The sequence below is a fragment of the Malania oleifera genome, chromosome 9, assembly GCF_029873635.1.
Source record: "Malania oleifera isolate guangnan ecotype guangnan chromosome 9, ASM2987363v1, whole genome shotgun sequence".
In the NCBI taxonomy this organism is placed as follows: Eukaryota; Viridiplantae; Streptophyta; class Magnoliopsida; order Santalales; family Ximeniaceae; genus Malania; species Malania oleifera.
In genome coordinates this window covers 12,507,560-12,527,329 of record NC_080425.1, presented here as the reverse complement: position 1 = coordinate 12,527,329, position 19,770 = coordinate 12,507,560, and the positions used below count along the sequence as shown (strand labels likewise).

Below are 19,770 nucleotides of genomic sequence, written 5' to 3'. Positions count from 1 at the left end.
ATTAAATTAAAACCCTAACAATAAAATTTTTTAATATGAAACACATGACTTCAAAATTAAAGCTAATTTTAATAATCATGCAAATTGATAATAACAATTTCACATTCATCATTTGTAGATTCAAATAAACATGAATACAACTCTAACTTCAATAGTCCGCATATTAATATTTAAACATTCAAATAATCATGAAATATAATAAAAATAGTCACATAAAAACTTTCCACTCTAACCTTCTTACTTTAAAATTAGAACTAAATTTAATATGCATGCAAATGGATAATAAAATTTACATACAGTGAAAAACTTAATATGTATTATCATTAATACATGAAAAATTTAAACATGAAAAAAACCTAACCTCAATTTAGGGATTCCACAGTGATGCTTCAAATTACCAAATTAATTTCAATTCAAATCAATTCAAGATACAAAATAATAATTTTTACTTCAAACTAGTAAAAACTTCAACTCAAATTTCAGTTTATAAGGTTGGATGTAGGAAAACATACCTTAATTTTGTTTCTTATATAATACTCCTCCAACTTCGCTTTGTATCTTGTGGCAAAATGTTCGAATTGTACAATTTGAATAAGAACAATAACCTACAAAAAGTGGTAGACTCCCTTTTTGACTTTTGCATGGCACTCCCTCTTGTCTTCTAGCGGCTTCCTTCTATCACAAACAGAAGGGAAGGAAGAAGACGAAATTTAATTGAGTGAAAAATGCTTGATGAGCCAGGAATTTTTTTAGACATAAAGGCTTGATGGACCGCTCAGATTAAAAAACTTTGGTTCATTTATTTAATAAATTTTTAATGAATTAATGTTTTTTTTTGGATATCTTGAGCTATTATTAAATAATTTTTATAAAAATAATATTAAAATTGGAAAAAACTCAACAAGTCCCCTGTCTCTCTCTCTCTCTCCCCCCTTCGACAGCGAATATGGAGGGTCACTCATCGCACCTAACCGCACCAGTTCGATCCCGCAGCTCCCAATCGCCGTCCCCCTCTCACTCGGCCTCCGCTTCTGCCACCTCTTCTATCCACAAGCGTAAGCTCGTTTCCGACGACCACGCCCCGCTCTTCCCCCCCTCCTCCTTCTCCGCTGACACTCGAGACGGCGCCCTCACCTCCAACGATGACCTCGAGAGCATCAGTGCCCGCGGCGGAGCCGCTGACTCCGACTCCGATGCTTCCGTCGACGACGACGAGGACGACTATGACCACTCCTCCATGCGTACTTTCACCGCCGCCAGGCTCGAGAACAATGCGGCTACTGCGCCGGCGAGGAATACAAAACCCAAGTTGGAGAATTCGACGGTCAAGATTGAGGCTACCGAGGTCGGGAAGGATAGTGGCATATCCGCTGGTTCAGCGACAGTGGCGCCTGCGACCGGTTTAGTTCCCGGAATTGTGGTGAAAGAGGACTCTGCAAAGATATTTACTGACAATCTGCAGACCAGTGGGGCTTATAGTGCGAGAGAGGAGGGTTTGAAGAGAGAGGTGAGTGCTTTACTTATGGATTTCTGAATATTTTGGCTTTCTGTTGTTTGATTTAGTCGCATTGGTATATTAATTATTGAGGTTGCGACAGTTTGTTGTATTTCAATGAATTAGTCATGGAATTTTATTTATTTACAATAAAATGTATGTAGTAGTTGTTTATAAGGGTGTTCTGGAAGCTGTCATATGAAGTAGTGAAAAATATAACTTATGGTTGATTGCAGGACTGAAGAGGCTCCAATTCCAGCTCCTGACTTTTATAATAACATTCAAATTTCATGTATAAAAATCCAAAAATGATTTTCTGAATTTTAGGCAAGAACTTGCACGGAATAATAATTCTAAAAGAAACCCAACTGTGTTTCGGACTGCATCCTATTTTATCATTTTATAAAATTCTGATTATTTATTTTATGCTGAAATTTCTATGTCAATTTGAGGCCAATAGACTTGATTTCAATTTTTGCTCATTTTTCTGTAACGAGGCTAATTAGTAGGATTGAAATTACTCAATTTGAGGCCAATAGACTTGATTTCAATTTTTACTCATTTTTCTGTAACGAGGCTAATTAGTAGGATTGAAATTACTATCTTTTATTCCAAGAGTTTGATTCTGTGCATCTAGATGCAGCCTTCCTTGTTTTTTTATTGTAAACTGTGGAATCCCACCCATGGCCCCCATAGGGACCTCCACTCACAATATGTGATAACAATTTTTGTAGTCATCTCTCTCTCTCTCTCTTTGATGGAAAAAGAAGAAATTCATTATGAAAGGAAGAGAACACGAAGAGGATGATAAATACTCACCAAGCAAAAGAAAATCAAAAACAAAATCTAGTACATGTTGACAACAAGATATAAAAGCTCAAGGACTTAGGAGCCTTGGGTTATGTGCCCCCATCGAACCACATAATTTTGTGTGGGGCCACATTATTGATGCAGTACCATTTTATTGTATGGGAGACATGCCCCATGTACATCTAAGCCCTTCTTTGGTTTACAACTCTTGCAAGTTGGTAAGACACAAAATCTTAATTTTGTTGATACCCTAACATATAGTTGATTCAACACTTTTTGTTTCTCTCTCTCTCTCTCTCTCTCTCTCTCTCTCCCTTCTAGCACATGGTGGCAGCATTGTGGTGTCCTTTTAATGAAATATCACTTTATTGATAAAAACTAGTTAATAAAATAAATAAAAAAAGAAAAATAAGCTAAAAGGGCTAACCAATCGTGCTGAATATTAGGGAAGGAATACTTCCTCATGCCCAGTAGTCAACACTCTCAAACTCGAAGAGGCCAAAAAAGCAATCTTGTCCCGAATAAGATCTATAGGTGAAGCATGATGTTATAAAATCCAAGCATACCTCTACAACCAGATTACCAGATAACTGCAAAAGACTGCACATGGCCACAAAACCTTTCCCTTCTTTTCCCTTTCAAAACCAACAAATCATTCAACAAGAAATCCCTTAAATGATTGAGAACAAATCTAGTGCTCTCCTGACAAGCAAAAAGCTTACTAAGCACTGGGAGTTAGAGAAACAAAGAAATAAATGAATGTGATCCTTAGTACTATCATAATAGTAGACTTTATGTTTGAATGAATTTTTGCTCTCAGTGATTAGCAATAAGGATAGAATGGTAAGATCAATTTAGATGAAAGTGGAATGATTTACTTGAAAAATACTGCAATTAACCAAACACCAGACTGTAATATCTCCAACATGAGAATTCGTAAAAGAATCCAACAAGCCTAGGAGAAAGGAAAGCTCCTTGATCTCTCTTATCATTAAGGTTTCTACAAATGATCCCTAGAAAACTCAGTGTCATGAATATTGAGAAAAGAAGAAAAAGGTGCATTAGGACACAAAGTAAGATGGAAGATAGAAGGAAAGGTGACCAAAAATCGCAGCTTGGTGCACAAAGCTCTTGCATATGTGGGGGTCTGGGGAAGGGGCGGACCACAATGGGTCCCAAAAGCAAAATTCTCCTAGCTAGAGGTCTTTCCAAAACCAGACCCTACAACCATCTCCCGCATTATATTTGGTACAAGGAAAAAAAAAAAAAGATACCAGCCAAATGAATTTCCATGGGCTTTCATGAGTAGTAATATTAGCATCCCACCCATTCTCTCACAGACCGAATATACTTTTAGGAACCCTATGCCATAGAGAATTTGTTTCCAAATGGGAACATCATTACCATTTACCCACCAAGCAATGTTCTTAGACACCAACTTACCAAGACCTAAGCCTCCCTCCTCCTTAGACCTACAAATTACCTTCTAACTCACAAGATCATCCCTCCTCTCACCAGCCCTTGGCCAAAGGAAATCTCACATAATCCTCTTTAGATGATTCGCAACCCCCACTAGAATCTTAAACCAGGATAAAAAACTATAGGGAAACTTAAGAGAGACAATCTGGATTAAAGTAATGTGACATCTCAAGTAGAAAAATGTACCCTTCCACCCATCAAGACGTTTAGAGACCTTAGAAATAACTGGATTTAAAACCCCTCAAGGATACCCACCTAAGAGCTCCTAAATAAGTCAAAAGCTGTTGCAAAATCCCACAATTACAATAGTAACAAACCATTTGGACCCAGATTAATGGCAACTAATCCACACTTAGTTAAATTAATCTTAAGGCGGATAACTATTTCGAGAACTTGTAGAATGGTGAGAGTGTTACAAAAAAATTTCCGATAATTTGACAAGAATTGAATTGTATCATCAACAAACTGCAGATGATGGACGACTGCAACATCCGTATATACAACAATATGCAGGACAAACCCCTCTCAATGGTCCTATTGATCATCCTACTCTACACAAACATCTATATACCAAAATAAAGAGAAAGGAAGAAAAGGGATCCACTTGCCTCACACCCTATATGTAGAAAACAACCTTATCCAAAAACCTCCACTGAGCCAGCATATAATTAATCTATTCTTCCTACTCCTAGCATCCTCCACAACCTCTTTAGACTCGAGGACGACATCCAAAATAAATTTACCCTCCAAAAAGCCACCTGGGAACTAGAAATGGTGACCCCTTTCACCTCCTTAATCCTGTGACTCAGGATCCTTTCAAAGATCTTATAGACTCTCGTAATAAAACTAATAGGTTGGAAATCACTAACCCTAACTGAGCAGTTCTTCCTTGGAACTGAAGTGATAATGTTGAGTTCATAATCGCCCCATTTGCATGAAAGTCAGGAAACACCACCATCAAATTACCCTCAACATAGCCCTACAATTTGGGGAAAGGCTAAATTAAAGCCTTCTCACTCTGAAGATTTCTTCCTATTCATGTTGGACCCTGCCCATCCTCATCAAAAGATCGATCCAATCGATCAGACATCTCACTGGAAATGGGACACCAATCTCACCCCTTGATCATAGGATGACAAGTACTGCCCTCTGTAAAATGATATCTGACCTTGTACTCTCCTTAACAATAAGAGTTTGATCCCTAAGAACAACACCCCTATCAACTTCCAATTCTGAAATCGCACTCTTCTTGAATCTGCCATTGGCTATTCTATGAAGGAATCTAGTAATACGATGCCCTTCTTTATCCCAGGTAAGCTAACCTTTGGTTTACAGCTCATCTCCTCCATTAACAAAGCCCCAAAATCATTCTTAAGAGGAGCTCGCACCAACTCCTCTGAAATACTACCCAACCTTTCATGTGATCAATATCCTCAATCTCTCTTCGTATATTACTTCCTAATCTGCATATAACCACAAATTTCCCCATTCCATATTTTCTAGGCTACCTTTAAAGTTTTCAACCTCTTCCTATATGCTATATCAATACCCCGCTCCCGCCAAAACACACACACACACTCACACCATTATCCCAAGATTCCTGTACAAAGGCTAGAAAAGGAGAATGAGAAATCCACCTACTTTCAGCATGGGATTAAATAGTATTCCACCTGATATTAGACAAATAAAAAATAACGGGAAAATGATCAGAGACCTGCCTAGTATCATTGCTTTGACTGTAAACAATGGTATATGTTCTAATGACCTTTGCGTCTTACATGCACCTGCTGTAAATCTAATCTTGAATCATTGGAACCTTAGGCATTGACATTCTTTGTTCTTGTGCATAGCATGTTCAGTTCATTAGCAAGCTGCAAATTTCATATTTCTTTTCTTAGTGCTCTGCAGAGAGAGGGGGTGGGGTGGTTGAGTTATGCACGTCTTGAAATGAAATAAAAATTTGAATTTATGTCCTGGATGGTTAGTTGGGAAATTAAATTTTATGCACTTTAGAAAAAAAAAACAATTGTTTACTGTGCACTTTTTCTCTTTTTTGATTAGTTAAATTCCAAGGTGGGGAAGAAAAGCAATTGCTTATATTGGCTAATTCAAACCTAGGCTTAATATTGGTTTTCTCTGAACTTATTTTCTCTCGTTACAAATTTATTTTAATTTTTTTTGTGTTGTGATTCTATGATTTAGTTAGTATTTCTAGTTAGAAAAAAATAATAAGTGAATATTGTGGGAACACATGGAGTAATTGCATTTGTTTTAATTTGGGAATTGTCAAAAAAAAAAAATAAAAAATTAAAGGGCGTATAAACGAAGAACCTTGTGTGTCAGATAATATGATTGTTCATTTTTGTTTTCTGTAACATCATTTTTTGTTGTTGTTTTGGGGGGGGGGGGGAGGGGAGGAGTGGTGGTGATTGGGGGAGTGGGAGGGTGGTTATGTCTGCATTTTACACTCTGTTAGTCTATTAGTTGAAATTTGAAAGACTGGTCAATACAATTGAGTTGTTTGGTTATGTTATTCTTAATTAGTTTTCCAAATTCTAAAGCTGTTAAAAGATGGTTTGAAATAACATCATATTTAATTCCTGAGCTGTTGCTGAGATTTTGAAATTCTTTTTTACCAGCAAAATTGTTTGATCATGTGATGAAACAACACGAGTTTTATGTGTCTTTTCATGATATATATGTATGAATGTATTGATTTTGATTTAACGGAGCTATTCATCTGTAATCTTATAGGAGGAAGCAGGAAGACTCAAGTTTGTATGTTTTTCAAATGATGGTGTCGATGAGCATATGGTTTGGTATCTTTTTCTCTCTTCCTTAATAAGCATGCTGCATCCACTTTCTCCACATGAATATTAATATATATCCTATAATGTTCCATTTCCTTTTTTTTTTTACCATGATTATTATTTCCTTTGAACAAAAGTTCAAAATTGGAAAAATAGTGGATTGTATGGAATTCATTGTGTACTCTTTTTTCTTACTCCCCAGGCTAATAGGATTGAAGAATATATTTGCTAGGCAACTACCTAACATGCCTAAGGAATATATTGTTCGTCTTGTTATGGACAGGTGCGATTGTGAATTTCCTTTAATATAGCAGGCAATGCTTCTCAATCTTTATTTGTTTCTGTTTTACAAGTTTATTGGTCTAATGATCCAACTCTTTAACCCAATGGATGGCAACTGCTCCAAAATAGTGAGAAAAAAAAAAAGCACTCATAGCTGAGCAAATTGAAGAATAAATAGGGCAAAAGACGCTAGTTGAAAAGATGTGAATCTCCCCTGAGGTTTCAAAAATCTCATGGAGAGGTTTTGAAAAAAAAAAAAAGAAAATGCAATTGACAAAATGGTAGTATACAAATGAAGAATGGATCCAATATGAGAGTAGAATGACTTACAAGAATAAACACCTGCACTTTCAGAAGTCCAAACCACAGTATCCCCTTTTGAAGGACAAGAAGTATCAAGAAATTGAGCATAAAGATGAGCTTTAAAGCCTCTATCACTAAGATTCCTGCAAAGATGAAAACTGCAATAGACATAGTCCTGCTCCTTTTTCCTGTAATTAAAAAAAAAAAAAAAAAAAGGTGTGTTATGGGATAAGATTGAGGAAAAGCAGTAGAAAAAGGAGTATCACCAACACACAAATCTTTTCAACACCCAAAAGAGAGCTTGCATGCACTGTAGGAAAAGAATTTTCGAAATGAGCTTCTAGCGCTCTCATGAGTAACCTACTACATATATTGGCATCCCGGCCATTCTCTTTGCACATGTAAGAATGAGATTATCATGTTGCAAAAGTATATATGGTCCGGTATTCCTTTGTTCCCTGTAATGAAGGTGTTAAGTGTCGTAGCCCGTGGAGTATATACGTGTGCCCCGGAGCGGATATACAATAGAGTCAAGAGGGGGGGTGAATGACTCTTTTCGCGTATTACAAGTTTTCTCTACAAAACAAAACTCTTGGCAAGGTTCAATCAATTATATCACAATATATAAATTAAAACAAGCACAAGACAAGTAAATAAAAGAGTGTGGGGAGAGAAAAATCAACACCGGAGATTTTACGTGGTTTGGCACCAAGCCTACATCCACGCCTTGGGACCAACCCAAGGATTCCACTATCCAATCTCCTTCACTGGCAGAGAAGCCTTACACCTTGGGAACAAATCCCTACACTTGGGAATAAATCCCTATCGCTCACAAAGAGCCTCTTCGGTTCACAAAGAACCTTCACCCAACAATGTTTCACAAAGAACCTTACAACGAAGAAATGGAAGATTACAAATCAATGCTCCTCAAATGAGCAAATATGAAATACAACTCAAATCTCACACTATTCTCTCAACAATTGAATCACACAAGATTTTCTAAGCAAGAGAGAATTGAGCACTTGGAGATGAATAACTAAAATGCAAGTGTTGAGTGCTAGGATTTTGGAGTCAAATATATTTTTCACCAATATGATCAATAATACTCAAAACCCTTCCTAAACAAGTTTAGGAACATGTATATATAGCCCAAAGCCCCCTAATAGCCGTTGGGAGCACTCCCCAAACAAAACTAGCTGTTTTCTAGCCGTTATAGCGCTGGGCATGAGGCCAGTGGTCGACCATTCACCCATTGGTTGACCAATGCCCTGCAGTGGTTGACCATTCACCTGGTATGTGAGGAAAAATTAGCTACTGGAATGTCTGGTCGACCATTCCCCTATAGTGGTCGACCATTTCCCTGTCTTGGTCAACTGTAACCCTAAATCAAAAAAAGTCATCAACACAAAAGTTGTGGAAAATTTTCTTAGCTTTCCGTAGACACCAAGATCTTCCTATTTGGACCTTTCTAGCAAAAGTTATGTCCGAAATACCGAAAGGTGTTTAGGACTCGAGGTCGCACTACGTTAAACGACGATTGCTCGATTTTTCCTTGTCAAAAAGCCTTTTGATGACTTAAAACATTATTGGACAAAAGTTTATGAATTATATAAAGTCTAATGAAGATTAAAACTTGTCCAAGTGAGCTTTTCCTCAAATATAAGATATCTTGAATTATGAAAACATATTTGAAAGATCATTTAGATATCTTATATGCTTAATATATCCTTTATAAAATATTTTTGACTTTCTTAACACTTTAGGACATAAAGCTCATTTTGACACAAATGGGACTAAACTTTCTTAACACTTTAGGACATAAAGCTCATTTTGACACAAATGGGACTAAGTACGAAAATGTTTATAAAACTGAGATGTTTAAAAACTTTGTCCCTTTGAAAACGTATTTGAGTTTAGGATTCATTTGACAAACTCTTAAGTTTAACTTTGAAAACCATGAAAGTTGAGTTTGTGATTTTAGTGCAATCCTATAAACTCCTGTGTCCTAGTATGCATGCATTTGCTCAACTCTTGCTCAGAAATCATGCAAGAAGGACACCTGCAAGAGTTACAACATTGACTACTAGACACGCAACCTTTATTACATATAATGCAACAATTAAGCTTCCTTTGGTTGTGCTTGGGTTCTTCTGGGTACGTGACCTTTTGATCTTTCCGACATCAATTGTCAACTCGGTCCAATCTTTGCCTTCGATCCAGTACTTCGTGAATGTGTCACTTGTACCTATACTAAGCATAATCTACAAAGATGGGAAACATTAGGAACAACAAGTAGGTTAATATCATCAAAACACAATAAACCATGATGGTGTAGCCACCAAGGCTAACAAAAGATTTTAATTTTGATTTTGATTATGATTAAAATTTTGAAGCCTCCAAAGTACTGAAATTTCGATGGAAATTCCAATTTTGATGCCTATTTCTACTTCATTTTGAAAAGATGGAAATTAGTAATAAAGCATGAAATTCTTCTATGAACTTTAGAAATGGTTAATAAACATAATAATTTAAGTTTTAGGACTAATGTATTGCAAATTAAATATATCTATGTTGTGTATGATGTGCAATAGTTGTAATATAATATGTGTATTAAACATATTAGGTTAATATAAATGAAATTCATAAATCAGTTAAATATTATTTATTATACAAATAAAGATAATTTAGATATGAATGATAAAATAAAATGTTGTTGAAAGTGTAATTTATCATGTAATTCCAAAAGCCCTTGTAACAATCTTTTGTTTCAATAAAAATGAAATTGGATAAACTAACAGTTAAATATCACTTTGCGTTTAAATCTCAAGAATTCTAAGGAAATTTCATTATGTAGTTAAGATTTTGACATGTTTCTCTATGATTTCAAGATTTCGATAAATTTGGATGATTCGTTGAAATTTTGATGGGAATTATGCAAGACGGAAATCGGCTTGCATTTTGATTTTGAGGGTGACAGAAAGCACAACTATCAAATGGAAATTTTTGATAATTTTGTGGAAATTTAAGACCATGCTTTTAATCACCTTATGCCAAAGAGAGTTAATTTACAATGGAAAGTGCCACAGCCATTTCTTCATGTGAGTGTGCATTTAAAAGCTCCATCATTTGCAGATGTATCTGCCTGTAATGTGTGGGGAAAATATGTTGTGTAAAAGGTCTTAAATTTCATCGAAACTGTCAAAATTTCTGATTTCCATCACCTTTGAAATCGAAATGGTAGTTGATTTTTGTATTACAAAATTTCTATCAAAATTTCAACAAATCATCAGAAATTTATTGAAATATCAAACTTCAATGAAACTTGTCAAAATTTTAATTATAGGATGGAATTTCCATGGAATTCAAATGAGAGATTTAAACACACAGTGATTTTTCTCTCTTAATTTATTTTTATTGAAATAGAAGATTATTACAAGGGCTTTTGAAATTATGTAAAAAAATTGAACTTAGGTCTTAACAACTACATTTTATTTGATCATTCATGTTTAAACTATCTTTATTTGTATAATAAAACATATTTAATTGATTTATGAATTTCATTTATATTAACCGAGTATGTATGATACACATATTATATTAAACCTATTGTACTTGACAGCATAGATGAATTTAACCGAATATGTTTGATACACATAATATATTACACCTATTGCACCTGAAAAAATAGATGAATTTAAGTTATAGTATATGAGTCCTAAACTTACATTATTATGTCTATTAACCATTTCTAAAGTTTCATAAAAGAATTCTATGCTTTACTACAAATTTCCATCATTTTTTCAAATTGAAATCGAAATTTCATACTTTTGGAGCTTCGAATTTTAGTTGAAATTGAAACTAAAACCTTGGTTGTGTTTCTTGTTTATATATATATAGTGTTTAAATCTAATTCTTATGGTTGAAAGTGCCACTAAGTTTTTAAATTCCAAGGTGTTCATAGCTTAAGCATAGAACCTCATATAATTTGCATTGATGTTGATTCCTTAGTTTTAAGGTCTCATGAACTGCAATGATTAAATTTAAATCTGCTTTCAGGGCTGTCAATATTATAATTTTAATACAAAATTTAAAGTATCACTACCTTCTCATGTAGAGATGGTAACTACTAACTAGGTTATGTTGTTCTTTCTAACTTTACATACCCTCTTACGTTTCTTTATATCTAGCAGAGCTTTAATTCTTTCCAGGTTCTCATGTATGCTTTTTACGGCTGTTTGACAGAAATCATAAATCCGTAATGGTTACTAGACGTAATCAGGTTGTTGGTGGCATTACATATCGCCCGTATGTCAGGTATGTTTGTGGTCTTGTTTGTGATTGGTTTTGACCTTTCTTCATGTATCAGCTGGAGAAGAGTTTTGATTAATATTCTTTTACTTTATGATACTTTCTGATTTCAATCCTCATAACAGCATGCCAATGTAAGAATCGCTATGTTTCTCCTTTTATTTATTTCTGTTCACTCTGTTTCATATAAAGTCCCAGAATACATGGTATTTGATGCATTTGCTTGCTGAAGCTTCTCATGTGTCATCTGTATAGCTTCTCTCTTGTTTTGGGTAAAGTTCTAAATTTAGATCTCGTCCAAAAATTTGAAGCTTAAGAAATATGGACATTTCCATCTCTGAGTTTGAAATCAATTTCGATTTTGATTTTGATTGTAAAATGATGGAAATTATCAGTAGAACTAGAATTTTTTTCTTTGTGAAATATTGGACATTACTAATATATATGCATAATGATGTCCCATTTAGAACTAAATATTGCAAATAAAATGCACAAATGACAAGAGTAAGATGTATAATGTGCAATAAGTACTATAGAAGCATAGTCAAAAAGCATATTAAAGATCTTCAGTTAGTAAAAATGACTTCATAAATCAATTCAGCTCATATGCAACTGCAATTATTTAAATCATAAACAATTAATAAAATGCTAAAATTTATCTATAATTTTGCTTGAAAGTCATTATTCATATCCTTACCTCATTATCTCTGTAATTTGATAAAAAGATGATTTATTAATAGAATGAGTTCACTCAATAATAAGTTGACAAAACGTTAGACAGCAATTTATCGTAAAATCCATCTATGATAGTCTAATGAATATATATATATATATATATATATATATATAGATGTATATATATTTCTGGTCATACTTGCTCATTATTATGATTCAACTTTATTCATAGTAGTCAAAGGTGCAAGATGCAATGAGGCATCAAGAGTACTTGAAGCGTAGGTGTGAGGTGAAGGTCTGCCCTTAGAGGGTGAGAAGAGAAGCACATTTATTAAAATTGTCTGTAAAATGGCCCATATAATTGATTCTTGATTGCAATTAACTATTGCACCAGAAGAGGGGGGGGGGGGGGGGGCAGGTGTATAGAGAAGGCAAGGGGGAATGGAATAAATTGTCAGTTCATTAGTTGGAATTTTAGGAGTTTAGGGGGTATTAGGAAGAGGGATCTGATTTGGGAGGTGTTCCTGAGGCATTCTCCTGATTTAATGTTACTTCAAGAAATTAAACTATGTAGACTTTATTTTTATTTTTATTTTTTAGGGGGGGGGGGGGGAGGGGAGGTTATGAAGAGTATTTGGAGGGAAGGTGTAAGGAGTGGGAGTTTTTATCTTCTCAGGAGATGTCTGTGGGGTCTTCTTGTTGATTTTGGTATATATAGAGGAAGAGGTCAATAGTGGTTCACGTCCATTTATGGTCCTTGACTCCTCTGAGAAACCACTTCTCTATCCTCTCTCTGGGATGAGTTGTATCTGGTTTTTGGCTTTTGTTCCCCTAGATCGACCATAGGTGGTGATTAATGTTGTTAGGTTTACTGGGGAGAAAAAAGGGGGACGGAGGTTTTCTTCAACTATGCAGAATTTTGGTTGATTTATTAGATACTTTTTTAGGGATTTGCCCCTGGGTAATGTGTTTTTCTCTTGGTCATGGGTAGGGAGAGTGCTGTTGCTAGATGGTTAGACATGTTTGTGTTTTGTAGTGAGGTGAAGGATGAGTTTTCTACTCTTTCACAATTGTTTTTTCTAGACTTGTGTCTGATCATTTTCCTGTTTTGTTGTAATTTTATAAGGTGAAGCGGGTCCTTCCCCTTTTCACTTTGAGAATATGTGTCTTGATGATGATTCTTTTCCCATTTTTGGTTAGAGATTCTTGGAGTGAGGATTTGGAGGGGGTTGGGAAGGGTTTAGGTCAATGAGGGAGCTTAAGCGTCTAAAGGAGACTCTGAAGAATTGGAACAAGGAGGTATTTAGGGATATTAGGATCAAGACGGCTGTCATTTTGCGTGTGTTGGATTTTTTAGATTGAAAAGAGGAAGGTGTTAATATTTTGGAGAGTGAGGAGGCTAAACAGTCTGATGTAAGACAAGAAGTAAGACCTAAGGAAGATTCTTGCTGGAAAATAATTAAGAAGAGTTGGGTTAAGGAATTGTGCGGTTAAGTTAGTAGTTTATTATGTGTGTTTAGTATTAATTAGTATAGGATTATGTGTATTTGAGGGTTGTTTGTAACATTTGTGTGAAGTAGGGGTACATTTGTAATTTAATGTAGTTTTAGGGGTTTATGTGTAATTTCATGTAAAGAGGCTTTCTTATAAATAGTGTATGAAAGCCATGTTGTAGTCCTCCCCCACCCCCCCAGGTATCTCCTCTCTCCTCCCTTCCCCTTACTCCTCTTCTATTCTCTCCATGGCAGCAGAACCTTGATGCTGCCCCTGCATCATTTGGTATCAGAGCCCAACCACGATCTCTTTCTTCCATTTCAATTCCCCATCTTTTCTTTTCAATCTTCTTCTTTCCCCCCTCTTCTTCTCTTCTTCCTTCCCCCCACTGTTCTGCAACTTCTATCTCCCTCTGCTACAACTTCTTCTTTCCTCCATCTCCTCTGTTTTGTAACTTCTCCCTCCCTCCCCGCTCTGCTTTTTCTCCTCTTCTTCTTCTTTCCTTCTCTCCTTTGTTATGTAATTTTGCTCCCTCTCTGCTGCTGCTTCTTCTTTCTTCTCTTCTCGTTCTCTGGTTTTCTATTCTGATCTCCTGCTCTGTCCCTAATCCTTCCCTGCCCGGCAGCCTTCTGTCCCCTTGCTTCTTCTCTGTTTCTCTTCTCCTTCTCTCCTTCTTCATTTAATTCTCTTCCATAACTCTCTCAACTCTCTTTCTCATTTCTGAATTCTGTTGCTGTCTCTTGGCAGTTTCTATCCAGCAACTCCTCCAACCTCCCATCTTCTTCTTCTCTCCTGCAGTTTTTTAATTCTCTCTCTCTCTCTCTCTCTCTCTCTCTATATATATATATATATATATATATTTTTTTTTTCTGAATTTCAGTTAAAAAAACTGAAAAGCAGTTTTCTGAACTTTTCAGAAATTCACACGCCGGCCAAACATAATCCAGCCATCAGTCTTCAAGAATCCCTAGTGTCTTGTGTATTTCTCATCACACCACCACCACCACTGTGCTCCCCACCCACTGACCTGCAGTCGCCTGAAATTTCGTAGCCCGAATCTCGCCACCGGCAACTATTGTGCCTCACGTGGCAGCGAAGTGCGGCAGCAAAGCTCGTGAGAAAGTCTCCCCTGCAATTTCCTGCTGCATGAGAAATTGCCTGCCGCCATGATATTTTGAGTTTCTCCACGATTATTTGATCTGCAGCTTGATATTTTGATTGAGGGCACAATTTGTTGTAAGCAAGCACAATAATTTTGGCATGAAACCTTGAAATTGCCACTGCCACCATAAAAAATCAGGTATTGTTGCTGTAATTTGTGAGTTTTCTTTGTGAGTTTGTTTCATTTCAGCAGGACAATCAATATCAAGGTGTATTAAAAAAAGTTTTTTTGAGAAATTGGGAGTAAGGCTTGGAAATTGTGTTAAAGGATTGTGATATATAACTGCAGCATAAATCCAACAACGTGGTGACAAATTATAGGAAAAGGAATGCCATTTGCCAAACTTTGGACGCAATTTCAAGCTTTTCAACAACTTTCTCAAATGTGGAGAAAAGGTTTGCGAAATCATCATTGATGAAAGATGTCCAATGAATGTGATTTCCATAAATGGAGTCATTAGAATGCAACTTTATCCGGAACCCCATCCAAAGCCTTATGACTTATCTTGGATTGATAACACTACCTTATATGTTTATAAAAAATGTTTGGTTCCCATCCAATTGGGTGCTTACTATGATAATGTTAGGTGCAATGTCTTACCTATGAAGATTGGCCATGTACTCCTTGGTTGGATGATTTACGTATGACTCAAGGACATGAGAACACGTATGTTTTTCATTATAATGAGAAGAAAATTGTTTTGAAGTCTGCTCTACCCATGAACCAAGACAAAGAATCGATCATAATTACTCAGCTTGAAGAATATACAAGGAAGGAAATTAATGTGTTTGAAAATGTCCAAAGTTCTTCAGACATTCTAATTGTTGAGTTTGTCATTCCCAATGTGCATATTGATGCCAACTCTCAATTCAAGTCTATGATGCTGCCAAAGGATCGTGGTTTCTTGTATCACTCAAGCGCTAGCTTTCAAAGAATCCAAGTTTTGCTTCTCCCTTTTAATCACAAAATTCGAGGCCGAATTTTTTCTAACTGGGTGAGAGTTGATGTAGGACAAGAAGTGAAACCTAAGGAAGATCCTTGCTGAAAATAATCAAGAAGTGTTGGGTCAAGGAATTGTGGGGTTAACTTGGTAGTTTATTATGTGTGTTTAGTATTAATTAGTACAGGATTATGTGTTTTTGGGGGTTGTTTGTAATATTTGTGTAAAGTAGGGGCACATTTGTAATTTAATGTAGTTTTAGTGGTTTATGTGTAATTTTATGTAAAGAGGATTTCTTACAAATAGTGTATGAAAGCCATGTTGTAGGCAATTTTTGATGAATTTGAATTGAAGTGAATGTGAGACACCCCCCCCCCCCGGGTATCTCCTCTCTCCTCCCTTCCCTTTCCTCTTCTAATTTCTCCATGGCTGCAGAACCTTGACGTGCCCTTGCATCACAGTCCTGGTTGAAAAATAAGTTGGAGGATTTGATGATTGAGGAAATGAAGAGTTGGAGGCAAAAGACTAACTTTAAATGGCCAAAAGAAGGCAATAGTAATGCTAAATATTTTCATAGGTTGGCGAATGGGAAGACGAGGAAAAACATGATCAGGGAAACTCATTTGGGAGGAGATGATGTTATCTTTGATCCTCGTGATTTGGGAAGATTAGTGATTTTTCTTTTCCAATGTTTACTTGGAGTATGATGTATGTAGGCCTATGATTGAGGGTTTATGTTGATAGTCAAATTTCGAGTTCGACCAAACAACTTTTAACCCAAATGAAGATGTAGATGTCAAGGAAAAAATAAATGGAAGCACAATTTCTTCACTAGCTAGTCGACTGGCTCAGCCAATATTTAAATTCAAATTGGTGACTTGTTTGCACGCCATTGGTTGGGGATTTTGGGCTTGCCATGTGTCTTCTTGATGCCACATGTCAACTCTTGACAATGATAGTTGATAGGTAGTAGTTATTGGTAGTTAACTTTTGAACTTGAATTTTCAAAACTCAATTTCAAAGAGGTTCTCCACCATTTCCATGGGAGGTCTATAAAAGGAACTTTTATGGGAGAGTAAGGGGCACACCCAAGTGGGGGCAAGGTGAGGATTTCAAGGCATTTTCGTGGGTTAAAATGTGACTTTCTATTGAAGGAAAAAAAGAAAAAGAGAAACCACAATCCTTTTCTTTTGAAAGGGTTTTTGGGGTTGTGGTTCAAAGCAAGAGGCCTTCCACGTGATCTACAAAGGTTCATTCAGTACCAGACTCTTTACTTCATTCATTTCCATGCATTTGATCAATTTTGGAATGTGGAAGCATATTTATGTGTTTTTGAATATTAAAATTAATGCTTCATGATTTCTTTGTTAATCTATGTTGAAAATGCATCTTAGGAGTAGTAGAATATGTTTTTATCTTGATTGCATAGGAAAAAACATATTTGAATGCCAAAATTGCATGTTTATAAAGAAGTTCATGTTCAGATGGTTGACTGGCCCATGCTGGCACTTGACCGGCCTTTCCTCATTTTAAAATGTAGCCATTGGCCACAAGAAGTCGACAAGCTCCTGCAAGTGGTCGACTACCAAATCCCGAAAGTGCTATTTTCTGCACTATCTCTTGATTTCTTTCGAGATGTCAGGTATTTTGAAGTCTCTACACTTGATAGAGCACTTTTGGTAAAGTTTGATCAACCTTTTTCAGAGTTGTTCATGGTTTCTCTATAAAAAAAATCAACTTTGTCATTAAAACAATTGGATTTGTATGAGTTTTCATAAAAACTTTCATGCTTTTACAAAGTTTTCACAACATTGTAGAGTTATACATCCATGAAGTGGCGTTTGGATGTTTTGTACTCTTTTCTAACTACGTCAAGGCAAGTTTGTGGTTCTTCCTCCAAAAATCCACACTTTCTCAAATGGTTTTATGGTTTTCCTTTCAAAGAAACCAAATATGTCTTTTTAGAAAAGATAAATTTTTAATGAACCATTCATGATGTGACTATTGAATGGATTAAAAAGCTTTTTTTTTCTGAATGATAACGCAAGAGTTTTCTAGTTAGGTTTTATGGTTTTTGTCTCAAAGAAACCAAAATCATGCAAATTCAAGGGTTTTCATAAAATAACTCAAAAAATGTTTTTAACTTTGAAATTAAAAATGTCTTTTGGGAACTACAGATGACTTGATTTCTCTTTTAAGGATATGTAGGCAATCTACTTAGTAGATCTAGCCATACCACACAAAAACTTCATTTTTCTTCATTATTTGTGTATTATATGTGTTATGTATGTTCGATTTGTTTAGGCATTCAAGTAGTAAGATTCTTATGAGGTTCAGACTTCTACATGAGTTTTACAAAAGCCTTTCAAAAGGGTAAGGGTTGGATAACTTTTTGAAAATGAACAACACAATGAAATTGAAAAATGCAGGGAGGTAGTCGACTGGCTTCTATAGGTGGTTGACCATGTGATTTTCAAAAATTGATTTTCATATTTTCTAAAGATTCAAATGTTTATTTTCAAAATGGGAGATATTCACACACGCACAAGGTAAGTACGGTAACCATTCAAAGAAAAAGGGTGTCACACTAATTGATAGCAGCAGAGTTGCAGAATCACAGATTTTGGTCAATCAAGAAGAAGAAAGAAAGGAGAGAAAATCTAGTTGATCAAGAGGAAGAAGATGAAGAGAAGACTCTTGAGTTGACTTTTAACTAAAGCTTGAGAATTGGCTTTGGAAATCTAGGATTGACCTTTTATCGAAGCTCTGAGAGAATGCTAACTTGCTGAGAATTGAAAGATATAATTTACAAGATAAATAACATATTATATTGTGTTTTTCACCTTTTTTTAATTTTTGTGATCACTCATAAAAATCAGTTGGTTGAGATTAAAAGAGAAGGAAAAGAAAAAGCATAAGGTTAACATGTGTGAATTGCACCTCTCAGTGCACCTCCCTGTGCCTCTTAAAGGTAGCCTCATCTCTACTCCAATGAGGCACAATCCTCAATCGCTGCAGAGTGCCTTGCACCTAGGCATGCCTTTGACTACTATGACTCTATTAATGTGCTAAAAAAATAAAAATTATTTAATAAACAAATAAATTTAATCACTGTTATGATAACTACTTTATAACATTAACCAAAATACAATTTGTCAATTGACAAAAATTATGAACAAAGATTATAAATATATGTATTAAAAAATTGTTACATAGAAGGTGAAGTAATAACTCAGTAGTAGCAATTTATCATGATCCAAAACTCAAAAGAAGGGCCTTTGTTTGAACGAATGATTTACACTACCATTGAAGATTTGTCAAAATTCTTAAAGCTATGTTCAAAGTCCACAGCCTTAAGACTTAAGAAGTCCATCTAGATTAAGGGATTTACATAATGAAATTCTTTGAATTTTATTGAATTTTGTACGAGAATTATTGGACCCTCAAAATTTCTGTTATTTTTTTTTTTTCAGAAAAATGGTTTAATATTTAGTTTTAATATTTTAGGATTTGAAACTCAAATTTTGTTTCAAGGAAATTTTGTTTCATGGTCAATTTTCTGAAAAATTTCGTTGTAATTTCGTGATTTCAATAAAATTTGGATGATTTTTGGAAATTTTGTGAGGCAGAAATTCCTCCTTTTACAATTTTGAACATGGTGGAAAGTGGAAAATTTGAAAATTTTGTGATTTTTGAGACCTTGATTTTGGGCAAATTTCAGGGTTTGTTCAACTTCTCTAGCTTTCTACACCATAGTTGTAATTATGAATCCATTTTTCGTAGTAAAAGCAGATGGTTTGGCACCATGCTGCAGCTAGAAATTTGATTCATAAAAGTTTAGCATGGTTATACTTAGGACATTGCATTTTAGGCCAACAGATAGATTGAAATTTTTACTTTTTTTTGTTTTTGCTGCTTGTAACCATTTGAATCTATTGACCATCAATATTTGTTTTTATCCACATGACCTGTCATTTGCAACTTTACTGACAATGCCCCTTATATGATGCAG

General features: G+C 35.3%; 1 protein-coding gene across 2 annotated transcripts in view; it reads left to right on the top strand.

Annotated features, from left to right (window-relative positions):
* The first annotated feature begins 877 nt into the window (after positions 1-877).
* Positions 878-19,770, top strand: part of LOC131164658 (histone acetyltransferase GCN5) — a 36,421-nt gene continuing 17,528 nt past the window's right edge. For both annotated transcript variants that reach the window (XM_058122009.1, XM_058122007.1), the window contains exons 1-4: positions 878-1,507; positions 6,539-6,603; positions 6,797-6,877; positions 11,422-11,493. In XM_058122009.1, the coding sequence (XP_057977992.1) occupies positions 947-1,507; positions 6,539-6,603; positions 6,797-6,877; positions 11,422-11,493 (779 nt within the window). In that variant the 5' untranslated portion in view covers positions 878-946. The remainder of the gene's footprint in view (positions 1,508-6,538; positions 6,604-6,796; positions 6,878-11,421; positions 11,494-19,770) is intronic.